Below are 22739 nucleotides of genomic sequence, written 5' to 3' on the forward strand. Positions count from 1 at the left end.
TCACGGCACCCTCATCACGGAAAAAATAAGGACATAGAAGTATTTTGTCCTGATTCTCTGGCACTCTTGAAGAGCAAAAGATGAATACTGAGCCAAACTTGGGACTTCTTTAAAATGAAAGGTTGCAAATAAATAAATAAAAAAGTATTGAGGGGATTATTCAACATTCAGGGAGAGATTCTTATTTGCTCTCTTGCCAAGAGGTGGAAAAGAATATTGATCCCCCCTCGTGTCTGTACAGTAAATATAAGGCAATATAAAGTCAGCAGCATGTTAGCCAAGCATCGGCCCAGTGAACAGGATCGTTTTAGGTGCAGGACACGGCAGCACTGTTGTTGGCATTTTGTGGAACTTGGGAACTTGTTACCATTGAATTTATAGACGAGATAGATTTTGCAGTTACAGCCGCGGCTTTGGGGAAGCGTATACTGTACAACAGCTTGTTGGCATCACTAAATAAGTGCATCCGTCTCTCCCCTCTCTCTGCCTCACACAACATCATCTTTTGAAAGAAGCCAAACTCATCTGTCGCGTTAGTTGATACTTTTAAATGCGGTGAAGTAAGTAAATAAAATAACCTATATGTTTGAAAAATGAATAGAAGCACCTCTCGATCAAGTTTCCAAAGAGAATTAGCATGTGAAGAATTATTTGGTCCGGACAAGCTTCCCAATTTAAAAATGCCCAATTTCTTTTTTCTGCTAGTAGTGGCCCGTGATTACACTGCTCAGAGTGCTGAATGCCAAGATGACGCTTATTTCAACGTTCCAATATGAGTTTTGTCGAAAGGGTGTAAAACGGTGAAAAGCTAATTGTTTTTCGACTGCTGCTGTTTGTGCAGTACCGTACGGCTGCACAAGCGGTGCTATGGCTAAATCATACAGCAGATCCCTGATGCACGCAGCAGCTTGACCAGGTGAACACAAACTGACCTGTCTTTGACTCCTCTTCTTCCAGCTCCTTGGCCTCTTCAGCTGCGGGAGGACAGAGAAGCCATTATCAGCGGGCGACACAGTACAAAGCCGGACACACAATGTAGTCACTTCATCACAGGCCCATGGTGAGCTGATCCTTCACAGCTCAAAGGACACAAGGCTGTGATGAGAGGGCCTATATGACGACAAAGCTCCGCACAATGGTATACCCCCGCCACATCATACACCCCCCCCCCCACACACACACATAGAGCCATACCCAGCCCTTAACCTCCCATCCAGCCCTTTTGCAAAGACAGTAATCACATTAGGCTTTAGCTGCTGGCTCTCTGAAAACCCAGTGTCAACAGAGTTAGGGAGGCGACCATGTGATGGCTGTCACACTCACATACACACGCTGTACACATGTACATGTACGCATGCGCGCACACACACACACACACACACACACAATGACAGACTAAAAATAGTTCTGGGAATGGAGTATCCAAGTGGCTGATATTAATTCTATAACACCGTTTTCACCGCAATTGGACTCGAGATTCAGTGTCAGATACATAAGCTCACAATGATAATTGAACAAAATTATAGTCAAGGCGACACAATTCATTTGTTTGTCTTCCTGTACATTTGCTGGATTTTCCTTGAATTTGACAGCCGAGGCTACAATCCCCAAGGGAAATTAAGCAAAAAAATCAACCAACAACTTATTATTACAGCAGCGGAACGTGCTGAGTTTCCAGATTCTAACAGCCTGCATATGCATCTACCCCCACCCCCTTCTTCCGTTTGTCCTCCTTTGTGTTATACCGTATTTAGAAAAAGACATGTTATTATTAAGTATTGTGCACTGTATATGCCTGTGTTGAAACGTGAGTATATGCACACATAATAACACATTATCGTTAGTCAACCAAAAGTATGGTAATGGTAATTTAAATTCATATTTTAAGGGATTTGTTTTAATCTGCAGACTGTTACTAAGAGGGTATTGTGTTGGGAACATATCAAATGAATATCTAGAATACAGTTTTGAGTTTACCTGTTATTAATGTGTACATTGTGACAGTAAAAAACACACAATTTTTTTTTTATAAACCATTGCCTCACATTTTCACAGTTGCTGTGTTACATCCAGACATGTATTTCCGTGAGAGCGTTTCCCTTTACCACATTCAACACCTCCATATCAACAAAACAGTCCCGCCGCTGTGACTGCGGCGGATATTCCTTGGGGGGACAGGGCTTTGATAGGAGAGCGAGGCTCATTTAAAGGCACCTTATAGTCAGGGTGAAGATGAGGGCATCCACAGGGCAGGGAGTGAGAACTGCCTCCCCTTGTACAGTGAGAATGTTTCAATTTTATGCCCTTTTGGCTGCATCCCAAATGTGTGGGGGTAGGACGGAGGGCGATTACGGCTTAAGTGCAAAAGGTGGACAAACCACATATAAGACGGAGGGAGTCGGGGGACAGAAACCGCTACTCACTGAAGCCAGAAGAGTACTGTACCTCATCATCCTCCCTTCTGCCTCTGTGTTTTTCTTACACTTTCAGTGGCAGAGCACTTATGAGTCCCTTCGAACACTGCTGCCACATCATGACTGATTCACATTGTATGCAAAAAGCAAATGGTTCCAGTTAGTTAACCTGTATCTACGGTGATTAGTTAGCCTAATTTATTTAATTCAACCATCCATCATCTATAACATTTTATCCATTAAAGGGTTGCGATGGGGCTGGAGTTAATCCCACATTGGGCGAGAGGCGGGGTTCACCCTGGACATGTCACCAACGTATCGCAGGGCCAACATACAGAGACAAACAACCATTCACCCTCACATTCACGACTACGGTCAATTTATGGTCTCCAACTAATCTAACCCCAACCTGCATGTCTGCGGAAGGTGGGGGGAAGCCAGAGTACCCCGGAGAGAACCCACGCAAACACAGGGTGAACATGCAAACTCCACATCGGAAGGCCCTGGTTGGTTCAAACTGGGATGGGAACCAAGAACCGTCTTGTCTAACGTCTACACCACCGTGCGGCCCATTAATTCATCCATGCACCCTAACCCTAACCCTTATGAGCATAAGGCTTAATGACTGCAGTGTTTGTGCATGGTTTTAATTCATTTTCTCACCCTTTGAATATAAACTATTGCTGATGGAAAATAAATTAACAATCTTGCTCATTAATAACACACACACACACACACACACACACACACACACACAAAACAGAGCACAATGAATAATTTTCTTTGCCCTCTCGCTTTTCAGAGATCAGGGTTTTTTTTGTTTTTACAAATGTCTGTTATCTCTTGTGCACACATAGAAAATCAATCACAGCATTTGACCAGGGGTAAACCTGAGGGTTATACCCTCTGAACCACTGCGGAACCCCCGCCCCCCACAACAAACTTGTTTTCCTTATGACTTTAATCTGTCACACAGGGGAAATCTCTCTGTATGCCACCTACACATGATCTAAGGAGTAGGTCTGATTGAATCATACGCTTATCTAAATGTAAAATGAGCTTTGGAGAAATGGAACAGTGGCCCTGAATGGGTCAGTGGAAGCATTTATTAGATACATAGTCACAGTCATTATGTAAGGAAGGACGGAGGAGAGGAATGAAAAGGAGAAAAAAAATAGAAAAAAATCATCAGCGACAAAGGCACGCTGGTGTGGAGCCACAGCCCTGCCCCTGGAGCAGAGCTTTCATTTCCAGCTGCAATCCTACAAGCTGCTCCGCTCCGTTACGATACGCATCCGGGTGCTCCACGTTCATCACGACAGGGAAAAAAAATGACTTACTCACTTCTCCACTTTTACTGACCCTTTCACCCGCGCTACCCAGACGCGGTGAAGAGAGAGTCAACTTCAATCAGGCCATACCCGGGAACACCATTAAAAGATAAGACAACCACAATTAGGTTGCACTTCCCTGCTTCCTGCCCTCCCCACAGCTCTGGATATGTGCATAGCAATCCTATTTTAAGTCCCCTCCACATCTGTATTCATACGGTATCATTCTATCAGCAGTATTTGAGTTTGCATAATATGTGAATAAGTCAGCGCTCTCAGTCTTCAGACTCATGCTCGGAAAACACAGAAGACGGCGAAAACATTGCTGGCAGGGGACAGAATGAGACTTAACATTGCAATAAGGCGGACAATGGATGACCATATAATCAATCCCGCCGTCAGTGTTCGAGCTGCAGGGGAGAAATGCAGCTCCTCGTCCCACCCACTGAAGGAAACGGCCCCCGCAGCCCTACGAGCCCTTTGCCCATCGGAGGAACTGCACTATATTTCTCTCTTTCCATTACATTTGATTTCATATGTTCCACGGAGCTATTTACTCTTTCCTCCGAGTCTGTGTCACTTCCATATTTATTTTTAAACCTCTGGGCCCTGGTGCAGACACTGGCTGACCTTTATTTAAATGTCTCCTCCACTCTGAGCGGATCTCATTACAGCCGAGCTGGTTGCTTTGCACTATCTATCTCATTTCAAAACTTTTTTTTTTTCTCTTTGCACTTGCGGCGATCCTCAGCCATCCCGCAATGCTAATTACTGAACCCGAGTAATGATGTTCCTCTCTGCCAAAGATATGTGTCCCACCATCCCGAGATCCTGCCTAGGCACATTAAGCAGAACTCCCTCTGGATTCCCAAAGTTCCTTGTTAAGTTAACATCTCATCACTGCTTTCTGCTCTATCGCCCTCGCTCTTGTTGCGCCTCCTACACGATCTAGGAAACATGTCATCTACTGGCCCAGCCCCTGCATGTGCAGAATGTAAGGAGTCATTCTGCATTTTAATAAAAGGCCCACAGGAGGCTTGAAAGGGCTTGGGAGGTTAGCATCCATTATTCAGCAAGCCCCATTGAACAGTGTACACAGTAGGCCAACTCAGACCAAGACAAAGCAGGAAAACATTACATTACTCTATTTTTTCCCCCCTTTGCGCATGTGGTTCAAAAGTTGCCACTGTTCTGAGATCCGAGTTTCATATTGCTCCTAATGAAGACAGCCATTAGCCCCAAAAATGTGACTTTATCTAAGCTTGGGCTATTAAACACAGATGTTTAAAAGACTCATCACCAACGAATTGCACTCCTCACGAGAATATACACTGGCGCCGAATGTGCAGAGTCACCTCTCCCTCCCCGCCCACCACCCCGTCTCTCTTCCCTTCCCTTCCCTCTACCTTCTCGCCTGGCCTCCTCGCAGCTCTCCTTGATCTTCCGGCGGCAGACAGCAGCCAGGGCAATGAGCAGCACCAGCAGACACACGGCCAGGCCCACAGTTACCCACAGAGCCACCGGGGGGAATGCGATGTTCTGACCTGAAGCAAAGGGCAGAGGAAAGAGAGCCTCATTATTCACACTTGCAGAGCTAAAATAAGAGCCCAACTGTCACCACTGTATCCGTCACCGTTATTTCACCATTTGACACGTTTGCTGTTATAGTATGTTGTGATAAAAAAAAATAATTCAGAGTTATCCAGACTGCACAACATGACGACACTGATGATGATCATTACCCCCATCATCTCCGTCAGCTTTTCCACGACCCCCTCCATATTAGGGCCTAACCATCATAAACAGTGGAACTGTCGGTGGAAGCAGACATGAGTGTGAACCTTTACTTTATGTAAACCGATCTTCTTTGCTAGTGTCCAATTAAGACACTTGAATCTCCCAATTGGGTCCAGATGGCAAATAGATTACCCGGCTCATATGACTGTGTTGTCGTTCCACTGAAACAGCACTGGCACAGCTTTAAGAGGATGCTGGCGCTAACCATCCAACCCTCTGCCTTCTGCCACACACTGCACAGATGTCTAAAATGTACTACTTCTCAATATCTGCAATATTATCATCTCCTCGTGAAGTGAATTAAGTGTAATATTCAGTGATTGTGTGTGCGTGTGTGTGTGTGTGTGTGTGTGTGTGTGTGTGTGTAAAACCCATCAAAGCTAGTGACAGTATCTGCAAACTGTGAGCTGATGAGGAGGAATAAAAACTGGTCAGCAGGACAAAAAAAGATATCAGAGAAACAACCAAATTTCCCTGGGGTATTTTGAACCGAACAGAGGGAGAAGAAAAGGAAACAACAGAGCAGAGCCACTAAATAGCTATGTGCCTGGCTTTAGCACAAACAAAATCTGCTTCAGAGAGTGTCCTCCCCCAAAAAAAGAAAAGACTGAAAAATAACTGGAGTTGGGAAAAAAAGATATGATGAAGCATCTGCAAGGACATGGCATCGGCTATGACAACAGGCAGGCCGGCTACAATGCAGCCCTGCCAAGATGGAGGGCAAACAGGGGCATCCTTTTGGAGGTGATCAATTCTCAGATGGAAATCCAGTCCATCTGATGCTGGGGAAACAAATGTACCTGACTGTTCCACGAAAACGACTAAAGAAAGGCCACAGACGCCCACAGACAGGTGGAGGATGAGAAAAAAAACAAGCAGCACGGCTCTAAGGGATGTAATGTCTTTTGGGCACATATTCATTTTTACAAAGGATAAATTCAACTAAAATACCTTAATACTATCATCAGAACACTATTCACTTTGTACAATACTTTACTTTATTAACCAAATATGTGAAAATCTAAGCAATGATAATGCTAATTAGCAAATGTAAGCATTTGAAAAAAGGCTAAACGAAGATGGTGAAGATGGTATATCATCGTGAGCTTGTTAGCTTGCTGACATAAGAATTTAGTTTAAAGCGTATACTGACTATGAAATTAAGACAGAATCACTGGGAATGGAGAGCGAAGCCGATGCTGAAATTCCTGATACCTGTATTCTCTTAAATGACCAGTAGAGGGCGACTCCACTGGTTCCAAAAAGAAGTCAGTTTCTATAGGAGTCCATAAGAAAATGATCCTAATTCTATCTTGATTTATAGCCTCAGTAAACATTTTACTGAGGAGTTTATAGTCTTTACTTTCAAGTCTTCTTCAATACATCATGGTGTTCATTTTGTAAATTATATAATAAGACAATAACGCACAGTAAGCATTGGGGCGTGGGTATAACATGATTGACAGCTAGGGCAGTCCAATAGGTGCAGGTTGCATGTGTAGGTGGACGTGCATTGGACAGGTCTGGCCCAACCCCCGCTCCTCCAAATATGCTAACTTCTGAAAGAGACGCCGCTGGTCAAAATGCTAAACTTGAGGCTTCAACAAACAAATGGGTGACGTCATGGTGGGTGGCCACTTGGACTAAAGCTATGCCACAGAGCCACCAGCATGGCTGCCGTCCTGTTATGGCTACTCTGTTATTGTCCTTATACATTGGGTTGAATGGTTGTAACTCATAGCAATAACAATAATCACTATATACTAGAAATTATAGTTGAGGTAGACATACTACATTATATATATATATATATATACACTATGTAATTATTTGTTTATCTATTTATCTATTTCGAGAGTGTCTCAATACACGAGGCACCATGAAGACGTTGTGGTACAGCTCCTGCAAAACAGGATAAACAACCAAATGTCACAGAGAAAGGATAAAAATCTGGAAAGTCAATCCTGTCATTTTGATGAAGCTGCGTACGCCTCCCCAGGCAAGTCATGACTGATGATGCTGCGGCTTGCTGTCCACCGAGCCCTTCACTCTGCTATATTTAAAGAATGACCATCTGAGAGCCACTTTGGAGCAACAGGGAAACAAGAAAAATGGAAGAAAAATGAATAATCATGCACAAGCTGATCATGACTCATAACAAGCCAGAAAAGTAACCAACGCGCCTCGCTGCTTGTGACGAATAAAGGAGACGCGGTGTTCTTTGTTTCTTTTGTATTTCTCATTCTCTTTTTATTCTCACACCTTCCCCACCACACTCTCCCTCCCTCAAGGCAGACTGATAAAGACAAATGCCATAGTCGGCTATCAGTGCTACGCCAGGGCCCAAAGGGCTGCAGGATCATATTTTTCTTTCTCTCTTGTTTGATGATGTGATTTTGTTTTCTTCAGAAATAGATTTGTCTCTAATGGCTCTGTTTACCTATCGTCTCGCTCCCCTTTTCCCTATTCCCTCTGTGCAGGGGCAAGGATGGAGTGCTTTGGGCTGCACTGTCACATTACAGAGAGTGTGCAGATTTCAGAGCTGCACCAAACAGGGCAAACTTCACTTCACAAATTTGGCACTTTCTAGATACTAAAAATCTGAAGCAGACATTAGAACACACATTTAAGGGTTGTACAGTAGCAGAGTAAATACATGTCATTTCATGTAAGCGAATTTGCAGTGATCACCCCCTGGAAGTGAAAAAAGTGCCCGCATTAAGCAGACGTGATACGATACAAAATGAAACATAAAACAAAAGGAGGATCCTGCTGTTATGTTTTTAGCTGTGGAATAAACTCCCCCTCAACATCAGATCAGCAGGATCAGTGCCAAAGTTTAAAAAGCGCTGAATAACTCACCTGTATAGACTGGCATATCTATACTTGGTTTTTTTTTTTTGATTGTTTTTAATGTTGTTCTTTTATCTGTGTTTTATTGCATTGCTATGTATGAGGTTCTGGTTTTTCCATGATTTGCTATCTTTGCACTTATATTTCATTTTGTGAATCACCTTGTGACCCCGGTTTTGAAAGGTGCTTTTGAAATAAAGTTCTCCTCATTATTATGTCATTTGTACTTTAAAGTGCTCCCAGTGATCGATGAGACTAGAAAAGGTGCTAAATAAATACAGTCCATTTACCATTCATTTTTAAAATCTGTAGAAGATGTTTGCCGATTATATAATATATATCCAGGTGGACACAATTATAAGTATAATATTTTAATAATGTTTTGGTTTGGTCAACACTGTGGCAGTTGTAGAGGCGATAAAATGGCGCTGTTTTAATATTTACTATTATATTGTACACATCATGTGATGTGCTATTGTGTCCATCGCCTGGAGCTTCTTTGTTGTTAAAGTACTTATGATCAAAAATACCAACCTTCAATTAAGGTTATTATATAGGTTATATCGACCACACCTTGAGCTCATCCTCTTGCAGTTACTTCTAATACAAGGTGGTGTTTCACCGTAGGTGTTTTGTGTATGATAGGAGGCGGCCACAGCAGGCTGCTCGGGTAAAAATAGATATTTAATGGGGGCAGGCAAGAGTATGATAAAACACCACCTCCATATGGAGCCTCGAACACAGGGTGCATCGCCAGTGAGAAATGAGGCTCCCCTAGTCTCTGGGAGATACTATAAGGGACTCGCAGGGCACAGGTATTGTTTGGGCCTCGATGGATCGGAGAGCCAAGATTTGCGGGCATTTTTACAAGGCTGAGTGTTTTCTTTGCAGCACATTTGGTGGAATAAAGTGCTCCTCAGACTCCCTTGCCTGTCATCTCGGTTCTGCGGCGTGAAGGCGGTGGAGATCAAAGCTGCTTTCTCTCAAACTGTCACCCCAGTTTTACCTGCCCAGAAGAAACCTAGCCTCTTAAGATGTGACCAAAGGAGAATAATGTCCTTTGACAGAGGGATGGCTACAGGCTAAAAAGAGCCTCGAGGCTCATTGTAGACAAGCTGGTGGGATGAGGACGGGGAACGGAAGAGTCAATTAGGTTTTTCTGTCATTGTCAGGATGAATAACGTGGCCTTATCCTGAGAGAAAGGGGACCTGTAGAGGAGGAGTGTTGATCACAGAGGAGGGAGCTGGACTAGGGGCTAGCCCAGGGGTTGAGCAGCATCAGGGCCCAGCCCTGCTGTAGGGCCTTCGCGGCCCTAGAGACCTGGGGCCCAGCCAGGCCCGGCACTGGAAATAGGCTTATACATCTCTCTAACAATGAGTCACATGGCAGAGATAAAGACATTCATTCACACAATACAGTACGGGCAGGGTAGAGACAGTAAAGTGAATGAGATATAAAACTCAGTGAGACAAAACAGGAGCTCACACTTAAATCGCATTCACCCGACACTGGTGAGGTGATTGATGCATACTAGCTCAGCGAGAGCGGCGATTCAGACTTCTTTATTCAGTTTCTGTGCAGCACTGGTATTCTCGCAGGAAGGAGTTTGGCAGAAACAATAACAACGGTGCTAATGGAAAGAAGATGGCCTTGGTGTCAGAGGACACGGATTAGCCAGGAAGAAAAACATGAGCATGAATATTAGCTTCACATTCGACGAATGACTTTGAATTTGTTTCAGCGGCTGTTTCAATTACCAGCCTTTATTATCAACCTTGAAGGTGTCCATCAAAACCTCAAAGCCCTCCCCTATTCGGTCCCAGCATGGGAAGCGTGTGGCCAGGCCGGCACGCCAGCTGCTCTTGCAATATCTCCAGGACCACCTCTCCTCTCGGGCAGAGGACGGGTGGCACACTTGCAGAGGAAAAACTTGGCAAACTGAGATGGATGGCGACAGTTTTTTTTTTGTTTTTTTTTGTCCTGTCAGCATATTTGCTCTGAGCCCTCTTTCCTCTTTTTTGCATTTAATAAATCGCTTTTCAGCGAGATGCTACCTCGCTGTCCTATTGGCATGCGGAGAGGCAACGGCGCTCGTCTCTAAGACGACCCAGCGTCCATCACCTTACACAGTTTGTCAGACGTGTGTGCCCTCCCCTTGACACCACGGGCTCGTGGCAAACGTGAGTGTACGATGTGCAGACATTAAAACAGGGTAACGGCTCTGCGTTTATAGGAATAAAGTTTTCTAACAGCTCGCCTTTTTTTCCTCAGCAGGAGAACGATAAAAAGCCATCTGGTGGTGGTGGGAGACTCGGCGGAGGGTAAGCGGGCGAGTACGGTGGATGACGCAGTGAGTCATCGAAGGGCGGAGGGATGATGGTGAACGACCAAACAAGTAGGCACAGGGTTTGTTGGTTTACAAGCAAATTGGTAACTGCATGAAAACAGTTTGAGATAATATGTGAATCATTTTAGTCTAATAAAGTCTAATTACTGTTACTGTTGGTAATTACTCAACATTCAAAATATGGGTTTTCAGTGGCGTGCTCCTCCTCAGCTGCATTCAGACGTGCACTGAAGTCTACTCTGGAGGGTTTTTTTTTTCCGGAACTTCTCCGGGGGAGGCTGAACGTGAAACCCCCCCCCCCCCCCGCAAATGTACACTAATGTTGCTCCAGTTCCACGTTTTCCTGCCAGCCCCCTCGTAAATTGGCGGGAGTGAGCCGGTGTGAGAATACAGCAGGAAAATCTCCTGGATAATTCAGTGGCTGTGTTGACTGCTGATCCACTGCTTTCCCACAGGGGAATTATCGCCATGTCCTGCCTCGCGCATGCTCCACCGTGGCGCCGCAGAATGTTCCGGAAATGTTCCTGATGTTGTGAACATGGCTCACGCGGACAGTCCCCTGCTGCACTTGTGAAAGGCAGACTCCGGAAAATGTCTGCCGATGACATTTTGCAGACATTTTCCGCAGTCCAGTAGAACATGCTGCTGTTGAGCTCCTGTGTATAGATATAATGTAGCTCGTCGTAAGTGAACTTTTACTCACACATCCTGCTGCACTGTAGCTCGGCGCTTCAACATACACATCGTGTTCATGATTATGATACAGCCCATTGTGTTACAGCGTCTCCGTCCGGGGAGATGTGACTTCCAGCCGCTTTAATAATGTATGGGGAACATGTCTTAGTGGCGAACACCACACAGGGTTCAGTGTGGTAAGCTCAATGACTGTCCAACCAAACCTACAATGACAGTCCCTAATGTGTGTCGGGGGGGCTGGGGGTGGGGGGGGGGGGGGGTTCACAGGCACATTCAAACGGATGATTTCTAGTCTTACTCAGGTGTGCCAGGGGCAAGGTTAGAGTGAATTTTCTCATCTTTAAAGCTGGAGGTAATCCCACACCCAGTAGACTGGCTAATTAACTGAACACATAGCTCAGAGCCAACTGTATGGCTGCCGTGTTAACGAGACAGATAGAGGTGGGCAGAATAACCGCAATAAACTTCACACCGGAGGAGATACGTGCCCCGATGTGGATTTGGCTGCACCATTTATTCTGGTGCAGGATGGATTTTAAATGTCAAGCCAAAGTGCACCGCGGGCATCCGCTCACTGCATGTTAGCCAGTGAGCATACGCTTCTCTTTTACACTAAAACAAACGCACATTTGCATGCCAGCAAAAGGGCGGGTGAGGAAATGGAGTCAGACAGCTCGGCGGAGACGGGAGCAAAGCATGAGGAAACACGTCAGCAAGTATGAGGGATGTTTGGGAATGTGCCCCATGCTCTGACACAAGCTGCACTGCCACTGGTGTGAAAAGAAGGAAAAAAAACACAGTGTGGACACTGTTGCCAGAGTGCCTGTCCTAGTGATGAGACAAGTTGGTGGTGGGAAAGGCATGGCGAACGCACAGGGTTCATGGTTCATAAAACAGACTCGCAAAAATGTTTCACCCACAGCAAAATGAACTTGTACTGCAGCTGTTCGTGAGACAGTGAAGGAAACAACCACTCAGACACAACACATGCAGTGTCAGCCCCGCTGCATGAAAGCGCTCCTCCACAACCGCTGTAAACTATATTAATAATTAACAGATCGGAACATTCACATCATGTACTAAATTGTTACCGTCCCAGACTTGTGTCTTGCATTTGAATCACATGTCATTGAAATCATGAGGGGGAAAAAAATACATACTACGATCACACGTCATGGTTCTTTCATTATCAAAGAAAAAAAAAAACGGTGATGTAAATTTCATGTCGTGCTGCCCAGCCCTGCTCTGGGAGAGAGATGAAAGTCTGCATTGTCACACGAAAAGGTCTGCCCACCTCATCTAACACCTGCGAGGCTAGCTCTCTCTCTCTCTCAACATCTCCCATGTCCCCCCCAGCCCCACTGGGGCCTCAATTAAAAGCCCCTCTAGACTCCGTCTAGTAACTGACAGAGACTCCATCACTTCCACACGGCCCTCTCCACTGAGAGTGGCATTAAGATGTTGAAGGCAGAGTGGACTATTGATTTGCCCCCCCCCCCTCCTTTTGGTCGCTCCATTTCTTCACAGGGCCATCTTTGTAATGCAGGCGGAACTTGGGTCCAATAATCTGTTAACAACACCGTGTTGTCTCCATTTTTAATTGGCTTTTAAACAAGAGCTGTCGCCGAGATGCTGAAGAAGTGCAGGGGAGAATCACTAGTGACAGCTATCAGTAGCAAAACAGACTATCTGGCCGCTTGATAATGCCAAGTGAGGGATCTAAGAGCAGAGTGACAAAGACAGATAAGTAAATGAAAGGACTAAAGAGACTTTTAAAACAGATGGTACTCATTGATCCTGCCAAACAAACCTAAATTTGATTCAACACTACATTTGGTCCTCTTAAAAGGCTGTTATTGTATAGAGATAATGGCGATGGTGCACGCCACAGCAAACAGACACGTCCACGTCCACGTCCAGCAGACACAGTGTAGACATTGGCATTCATTTGCAGTTGTGTTACTGGCCACAGCACAAATGTAAGTTCAATATTCACTCTCCTTTAGGCTCTTTTCTTTTCATCCGCCAGCCCCTGGGAGAAATATCTTGCTCTTTAGACGCTAAATGCCTCACGAGGTAGTTGCCCGCGCTGTCAGCCTGCCATTTAGCACTGGTCAAGTAGCCTACGGTGGGTTTTATCTGAGCTTTCTTTGAAAACAGCTGCCTGCCGCCGCTGGAAATGATGAGAGCGGAGAGACTGCACCAAAGAGTGGAGCATCAAAAACCCCCAACTCAAATGCTTCCACGGGAATGAGTGCAACGGCACAGCCAGGTGATAATAAAGGCAATAACTTTCACACCATTCATTTAATCCAAACAACATTGACGCGTGCAACTTTATATTTTGCTCCTTCATGCAGCTTCACTATATGAGTGCATATTTACATGCTGATAGAGGGACATCACTGTATGTACATGACAAAGACCATAGATAAAAGCATAAAAAGGTTAATTATCCGTAGAATATTCAGTCCCTTTATAGCTGGAAAACCATTCTAACAGGGCGGATGAGCCACATCTCTGTTTCAATGACTCACCGTGCCAAGAACAAACTGCAAATTGAAACTCTCGGCAGTTAGTCTGTGAAGTGCACACCTATTGCTGAAACAACTCCAGTGTTGCATCAGTATGGTGGGAAGCGGGTGAGAAATATCACCAAGGATGTGAACTTTCACTTGTTTTTTTTTTACTGAACCATCCGTTTAACTTTTCATTCGAGTCAGGAACACACCCAGGAGACGCAGCTGCTTTTGTAAGAAAGAGTCATCCACAATTAGATTGCCACCAAGCGCTTATGACACAGCTGAACACTTGCAGCGCCACTGCAATCTAGTTATACAATTATGTCTAGAAAAAACATTGATCGTCACTGTTGTTTCTGTTTAACGTCACCGTCTTTTAAAGTGCCGGCAAAGCCACACTCAAAATCGGCTGCAACAATTGCCGCTTACACGATTTTGTGTCTGAATACAAAATGACAGGATATGAGCTCAGACCTATATCACAAAGCAACGCTCTTACCATCTGAAACATTAAAGAACTGCCTGGACCCCTTCAAAGAGCGCGAGTCCTTAGTATGCTTCTGCCACTGCAGTATTACTAGGAGAATATATGATGACAGATTTTTTTAAAAGACATGCCTCTGTATGTCTTTGCCTAGGGCTCTCATTATAAAACAGCATTTCTCAATTTCCTCGGCGCTGCCGTCTTTGGTGGTTACCGGAGAGACAGATGAATATTCTCAAAGCACTCGAGATGGGCCGGGCTCAGACTTTGGAGCAGGTCGGCTCATTCCTGTTAGTCGCTCCACGCTCAAAGGACAAAACCGAAGGTCTTCACTGAATGAATAGCGCTTAGTTTGGATGTAAATATATTGGAACGCTGTTGACACCACACACACGCCGCTGTCAGAGGTCAGGTTTGGCCACTGAATAACACCCCTAGTGGTAACGAGGTCCAATTTGAGTCTTATATATTCAAACATGTTTCTTTGAACTTTTCAATCGCTCATGAGCTCTGCTCAAAGAGAGAACTGTGTATTCCTTCATCCAGAGCACTTTAAGGGTGAAATGAGTGTTGGTGGTAGCAGACTGGACATGTGGGAGGAGAATAGTTTAAACACACAAAAAAGAGTCTAAATCAAAACATAAATGTGATCATACAATTCCATACCAATGTGTAACCCCTTTCCATTATTGCTAATTGTAAATTAAACAGGCTCATTAGTGGTTTGTAACATCGGGCAAAGGTGTTGTTTCACATTGACCTTTTCCCAATCTTGATACCCACTGCAGAAAAAAAAGAAAGAAGAGATGTCAGAGATTCTAGGCTTTTACTCATCTTTAGTATGCCCATTAAGGACACAGCTGGATCAATACAGCCGCTCTTTAGTCAATGATTGAGTTTAAAATGTACAGCATTTCTTCACTAACTGATTGACTATGCTTGGGGTCTTTGGAAATACCTTATAACCCAAAATCACCATTTAAAACTGTTAAGAGTGTCATTATTTATGAATTATTCAGGAATGACATTAAAATGTAACGTTTATGGCAGATTTTTACACTATTTCTTCATTGCAGTCATTTTTACAAAAGCAAAATGCTACTCGGGGCGATGCTTTGACAGTTCCTGTAGAAGAGTCCCTAACAATGTCTCTAAGCTGCTCCGGAATCACTGTCGGGCACAGCTTCTCGTGGCTTATTGCTTAAATACACTTTTGTCTCCTTCCAGCAATTCTAACATATATCTTGGACAGACTGAAAAAAAATCGCTGTAAGTTTCTCTCTCTCTCTCTCTCTCTTTGGAGTATAGCTCATCACAGTTTCTCACCGTTGGTGTGAGCAAAGTTGTTTGGCCAATGTCCCACAGGGGAAGCACTTTCCACGCAACTAATACATTATGACTAAAATAAGGCTAGCCGATGCACAGATACAGACATGCATCCTCACATTTACTACGTCTACACTGAGGGCTTAGAGCTATGTAAATAGGTTTTGATAAAGTCTCAGAGAGTTATTTCTGCCAAAATGTGCCTGTTTTGCAAGAATAGATAAATACAGAAAATCCCATGTAAGAAAGAGAAAAAGGGAAATTAAGGTCTTCTTTTTTTTGCTTTTTGTTTTTAAGTGTACATGGAAGAGAACAATCCATAGTGCTGCAGGCTGCAGTTTATGTGCAACCTACTTGAGCAAGGCATTAACCCGTAAAAGTCTCTGAGTTGCTGGCAAATACACGACTCGCTGGCGGTTCCCAGGTGTGAGTATGTGAACCAGGCCCACTGCTATGAAGAGCATGCATGCTAAGCAAGCATTTTCAGCATGAATAAAAGCACTCATCCATTTAGGCCATGACTTTGAGTTCTTCCAACCGAACTACGGGTGCCTGGAAAACCAGGAAAACTTTACAGTGCATTCCCAACTGTAGTGTCCAAACTACTTTGACACACTGGGGCACCGTTAACTAGGTTACATTTACTGGCTGCGATGGCAAATGTGTTGCAATGTGTGCAATGCATTCTACACAGCCAGCTTAATAGCACATAAACTACAATGTGGATGATTATTACCTCTCCCAGCAATTAGTTCCCGACACTCTGTATTATTCTTTTTTCGAAGTTACACAATAGACCCCTATTTCCCAAAGTGCACCTAAATGATGGGACACCTTGGAGCGAATGTAAAATTGAGTGTGTCCTCGTTTCATCCCTTTTTTTTAAATCATATTTTGACACCATTACGATGCACATTGCTGTTGTCTTTGAAGCTGTCTGCCCCTTGCTTTGAAATGTTTGATAAATAAGAAGTAAATACCGAGGGGGAACATTATTTAAGACATTCTTGTAGAATCAGTGGCAGATTTACAATGTACAGGATTACAACTTGAATCCTATTTTACTCTGTAACCTTGACAGCTTCTTTCCCTGCTTTGGAGTACCGGCACTAATTCTTCTCTTGGTACCCAATACAAAACGGGGCACACTTGCTTTCATCTCTGGATGTAAGTCATCACTCTGCTGAAGCGGCACATATTTCAAACCTATAACTACTCACATCAACGTGCCCACAATGTCATCACATTGTGTCACGTGGCTTTATTGAGATGCAGTGAAATATTGAAATCCAAGGACATCAGTTGTCCCCCTATCTGGTTCGTTATTGTGTGTCCAAATAACCTACAACAAAGACACGTTAAATGTGTGGGATCCTGAATGAGAAACATTATTGAGAAGGAGACAATGTCGTAAAGAGCCCATAGTGCAAAAGAATATGTAATAAATCTCAACTTTACAAGGTTTCTGTTGCTAATGTTTGACTGACTATAGTTGAATGGTGATGTGTTGAGTTACGATGTGTCTGATATACATCGACATTTTGGGAAACAGGCTTATCCGCCCTCTTGACAAGAGAATTTATTACGGTCTCCTTTTTTGGTTAGGAAATAGAAACAGAGTTTGCAAGTTATTTTGCCCTGTTTCCAGTCTTAGTGCTAATCGGCTGCTGGATGTGGCCTTATAACCTCGGCCAAGGAGGTTATGTTTTTCACCCCTCTCGGTTCGTGTGTTGGTTGGTCGGCTCGGGTGTCTGTTTGTCTGTCAACAGGATTAAAGCTACGGGGCAGATTTCCATGAAACTTGGTGGAAAGATGGGACAAAAAAAGAAAAGAAAAAATCAATTAAAATTTGGAATTGGCAGACCAGGACTTTTGGGCCATAGGACTTGTTGAATTTTCTAATTTACCTAATTCCACAAACAACAATGCAGGGACCTCAATAAAGAAACACCAGACATATTAAGGGGACTGATATGTATGAGTGTGTGCAATTTGGAGAGGCTAGATTGAATATAAAGGGGACTGAATGCCCATGGCAGTGCCACTCTAGTTTGTTTGTTGGTTGGTTGGTTTGATTGTCAGCAGGATTTTGCAAAAAAACTACAGAGAGAATTTCCTGGAAACTTGGAGAAAGGATGGTCCATGGGCCACGGAAGGATCCATTACATTTTTGTACAGATCCAGGAGTTTGTTTATAAATTTTATTTGACAGTGCACGCTTCTTGTTATTTTCACCAATTTCCCAGGGAATAATGCATGCATCATGATGAAAAAAACCTGGCATATCTAGAGGACTGATATATATTAGTGAGTGTCATTTGGTACATTCCCGAATAAAAATCTAGGTAAACGCTCCGCTGATTCAAGTTGTGTATTTAAAGGGTCAGTAATGGATTCTGGAGAAAGCTTGATTCTCTCTTAGTTGTTGTTGTGATTTTAGTGCTTTTTAGTACACCAAGGAACCCGGGGTCCTCGGTGCGGGAGTCCGACGCACTAACCACTAGGCAAAAACGTGCAGCACCACCCGCCAGCACGTCTCTTAAGGTGTCAATGAGTGAAGTTTACAAGCCACTCTTGCAGTGTTATATGGTCCGCACTATTTTTTTATTTATTTTTTCGATTTACAGAGCCTGGGCTGCGCTGAAAATAATCTGGGTTTTTCCGACACACAAAAGCGACAGCTCACCGACGGTGAGAAAAATATTCGCAGACTTTTACAAAACGTGTATTGCTTTAGAACCGCTTACTGCCCCTTTAATGGACACATACTTAATCATTTAACTGTGCAACAGAAAGCAATAAGCCTTTTTCCTAAAATGTCACACTTTCCCTGTAAATAATATTCAATATTTCAGCAAACTGCTTAAAGTGGTTCAATTTCCACTCCTTTTTTCAAACATCCGTCTTCAGCTTGGTTAAACTGAATTTCTTGGTTTCACAACACAGTCTTAGTACTCTGGAACACTTGGGAATGTAACCCTGTTTGGACTGCTCAACCCATCTAACAACCACATCAGAAAAAAACACCCGACATTACAAATGGCCATCACTATTCGTCTGGTAGAATGAGTGGCTGAAAGCATTAAGAGGGATACATTATAGATATGACAGCGTCTTGCGGTGTGGGTCACTGAGCTGCCTCTGCCGTTGAGAGTTTCAGTTTCTGCGGCAACACACAATCAGGGCAAGTGATGGAATGAAACACAATTGACAACATTAATAAGGTAAGAGGAGCGAGTTTGTTTCCTCGTGGACAGTCTGTCTGCAACGAGCTGTGAGTTGTCAGGCTCCGGGGAGGCAGGCGTGGCTACAGAGTCCGAGCCTGCGGGAAGATATTAATGCAACCAGAAGGGGATGTGAGTCACCGCTGTCCATTCAAACTGGTATCATGAAGAGCACGACTGCAGCATCGCTTAATCACAGGCACTAATGTGATATTTGACACTGGGGTTGAAACAAAGTGCTCTGTAATAGGTACGTTTCTTATCACCCAGTGACCCCTCAAGTATTTGCATGTCAAGCTGTCAGTACAGAGCGGGCTGAGCAAGTTGAGCTCTACACCCACTCGAAACTTCTTTCCTCTGGGACACTGCCACACTCAGGCCGTTCTTAACCTCCATTTCACACTCGGTAATCAATTACTGGTCTCTAGAGCTATCGAAGAAAAAGAGCCCACCTATCCTGAGAATAAGCCGAATCTCTCAACGCCTCCTAATTGAAAACACATTATAGCTCGAGACAATGCTCTTTGTGTGTAGCCAACCACTAATTTGGACCGTTTGCATGCGCAGAACAAAGCGATTCACTGAGGTTGCAAACATCCCTTGCAGGACAATTATTCATGGTGTTATCAGGTGCAGAGTTTAAACATCAAATAAACAGGGCTGGATTATTAAATAGCCACCAACCATTTGTTGGTGGCTATTCTCCCTGTGACTCTGAAAAGCTGAAACTAATATGATTTCATATCGTGAAGCCAAGACTGATGCCAGACCTCCCGAAACCAATCCCTCTTACAGGATTTAGAGGGAGCTGTGTGAAATGTACACTGCAGGGCCCCACCGGTCCCAATGATAGTCCTTGCTCTGAGTCCAAATCAAAATGAACCTGATCAATAACAAAGAAGGGCTTTTGTGCATTTACTGCCCATCATAAATACAGTGTCCTGAAAAGAAAAGCGAGGGAGGACAGAGAGAGAGAGAGAGAGACAGGACTGACATAAAGATGTCAGACTGCTGTTTGTGGGAAGGTGGCGGAGGGTAAGATCACACTGCCATGGTGTGACGGTTGTGCAGCAAAGATGGACATGCAGAAGAGTACCTGGTGTAAGCAGGTAGAAAAACAAGAATTAACCATGGGCGTGCATGCACACAATTAAGTGGATGACCTTTTCTAACAGAACAAACACAGTAGAGACACACTCTCCGGGAGGAAATGCGATATCCATGTAGCTTTGAATTGTGCCAAAGAAAATTATTTTGACATGCAAACAATAGAATAAAAGGTTTCAAAGCTAAATGGTGGCAGAGAGGAGGCTGGAAAGGAGGACGGATGAACCCAAGCACAAAAACGGAAGGAGCAAATTCCGTCTCTCTGATTGTACCGTTCTGCAGCACATCCAGCAATCCCTCAGAGCTGCTAACAGGAAGACGGGGAGCATGACAAATAAATTTGCCCTGGCCATAATACAGGGATAAAATGTCCTATATTGAAGGTCCACAAGACCTCTTTCAGGACTGGCAGTGGCAAGTGGCCGGAGTTGATATCCTGATAGGAATTAATGTAATTACAATGGTGCCACTTCTGACCACCTGAATTTATTTTGTATTGCCCACGTTACTTTGTCTATTCTATTCAGTTGTTTTCCCCTGGCTGGGTTCCTGATAAGATAGAGCACACATTCAGCAAGAGAAAGAAAGCCTGTCTGTGCACTGGACACTAATTAATACAGTGCTCCGTTGGGAAAGTTGCTTGCTCGCTGCTCTGCTGACAACAAATTCATTTATACCGCTGTTTTCTGCTTCTCCGAAGGCTCTGCTAATTGCATTTAAATTAGTCCTCATTCACTAGAGAACAAGGACAGGCACAGGGGTTTGCTGTGAACGCGGGAAAGCAAAAACATGATTTTGGGCAAGACGTTTCCCCAAAGTTGATTGACGGAGATTTCTACAGAAGATCCTACCAGAGGAAGGAAAACTCGCCCGTAAAATATTTCAAGAATAATTGCAATTACTGCATTTTCACCACAACAGTTGCTCTAATGGGAGAAACTTTGAACTAGTAGATCTTTGCAAATTTTATGTTTGGCCCCTTTGGCAACGCAAGCACAGAAATGTTTTTACTATGATTTAAGAAAGAAAAAAATTCGAACTGCCACACAATATTTTCACAGACTCAGATGAAAAAAAACAAAAAGCATGACATTTAGAGAAAAATACTCACTGAGGGACAATATCGGAACGAGCACTTTGTAGCTCGAGTAAGCTCGGCAGGTAGCTATTTAGATGGCAACATGCAGATAGGATCAAGCTCCGAAGACATAATTACACGGTGGAGTAAAAAGGACAAGAAACAAGCTGACGCAGATCTAATGAAAAGGAAAAAAAAAAATTGCTTAATGAATAGCGTAGTACTCTCACGCAGACCAGCTACCATTAGCACCTGCGTTAGACTCCATCTCCAAGATAAAGGTCAATGTTTATATAGCAATTAAAGATGTTTTTTTAACCTTGATTTATTCAGTGAAGGTTGGTTTAGCATGCATATGCTTCACGATAAACATTCCCTTTGGGTAAATGTGCCCCACAAAAACTGAATTATACCTGGTGGAGAACAAGACTCACTGAAAGAAAGTGGAAGGTCGCAGAGGAACTGGAGGGATCTGACTGTAAACTTAGCAAATGGGTGAGTGAATGTGGTCTAGAAGACGTGGAATTAATGATAAATGTATAGTCCTGCACAGGGGCCTTACTAGAGGCAGAGAGATAGCCTCCTGGTGAACTCTGGCACATTTACAGTAGTGTCCATTAATGTGCACTGTCCCTGTTGAAAATGTGAATGACAAACTACAGAAAATGTCCAGAACCAATTTTTCGCACATCCTTGGGAGTTCATGTCTGAAAACAGCTGTAGGCTGCAGATTTGTACAGTTGAGGTAAAAAGCACACCAGCAGTTGGAGATGCATGAGCAAAGGAAGTAATAGCTTCTCTAATGGGGGGGGGGGGGGGCAATGTTTTCCCCATTTTTCTTTAGTGTCTGATCGTGTGCATTTGTAATGCAAACTTGCACGGTGTATGAGATTATATTTCCTTCTATACAGTGACAGGAGTGCTTTTTTAACCTTTTCTGAGTGTATAATTGATTTGGTCCATAATGGCTATGTGGATAGGCCTGTGAGTATTATTTTAAAGGTGATATATTATACTCATGTTGAGGTTCATACTTTTAATTAGGGTTACCACTTGAAAAGGTTTACGTGCTCTAATGTTCGGAAAAGGCCCATTCCTGCAGCTCCTCTTTTTTACCCTGTGGATTTATTTTAGCCCCGCCTCGCGATAAACCCTGGTCTGCTCCGATTGGCCAGCTGGCCCAGTCTGTTGTGATTGGTCAACCGCTTTCAAAATGTGTAGGAAATGTCACGCCTCTTTACCAAAAGAGTCCAACTGTGACATCACAAACAGCGAGAAATGTGAACCAGCCAGGCTTTAGGCTTTAGCCAGCCCACAAAAAAGCAAACACTGAAATGGTGATTTTTGGAAAATATGTCACCTTAAAAGGTGGAACCCCACTGATTTACCACTTGAAAGTGTGCTCAGAGGCTTTCTGAAGTGTGAAGAACTGTGTGAAGATAATGAGTTCGGAGAGTGGCGTCAGAGAGGAGTGAGCTTACCATACCTCTGCTGTGTGCCCCTCATCTCTGCTCTGGGTTTGTGGCTGGAGGCTGATAGCCACAAGCATTGCACGTCCA

The 22739-nt window shown here is 43.8% G+C and overlaps 1 protein-coding gene across 5 annotated transcripts in view; it reads right to left on the reverse strand.

Annotated features, from left to right (window-relative positions):
* Positions 1 to 22739, reverse strand: part of cd276 (CD276 molecule) — a 61349-nt gene that overhangs the window by 16213 nt on the left and 22397 nt on the right. For all 5 annotated transcript variants that reach the window (XR_004790496.2, XM_035628304.2, XM_035628306.2 and 2 more), the window contains exons 5-6: positions 5152 to 5289; positions 933 to 974 (exon numbers count right to left, since the gene is read on the reverse strand). Coding sequence is in view for 4 of the 5 variants with exons in the window: in XM_035628304.2 (XP_035484197.2) it covers positions 933 to 974; positions 5152 to 5289 (180 nt within the window). In the remaining variant the exon portion in view is untranslated. The remainder of the gene's footprint in view (positions 1 to 932; positions 975 to 5151; positions 5290 to 22739) is intronic.

The sequence above is a fragment of the Scophthalmus maximus genome, chromosome 4 (assembly GCF_022379125.1).
Source record: "Scophthalmus maximus strain ysfricsl-2021 chromosome 4, ASM2237912v1, whole genome shotgun sequence".
Classification (NCBI taxonomy): Eukaryota; Metazoa; Chordata; class Actinopteri; order Pleuronectiformes; family Scophthalmidae; genus Scophthalmus; species Scophthalmus maximus.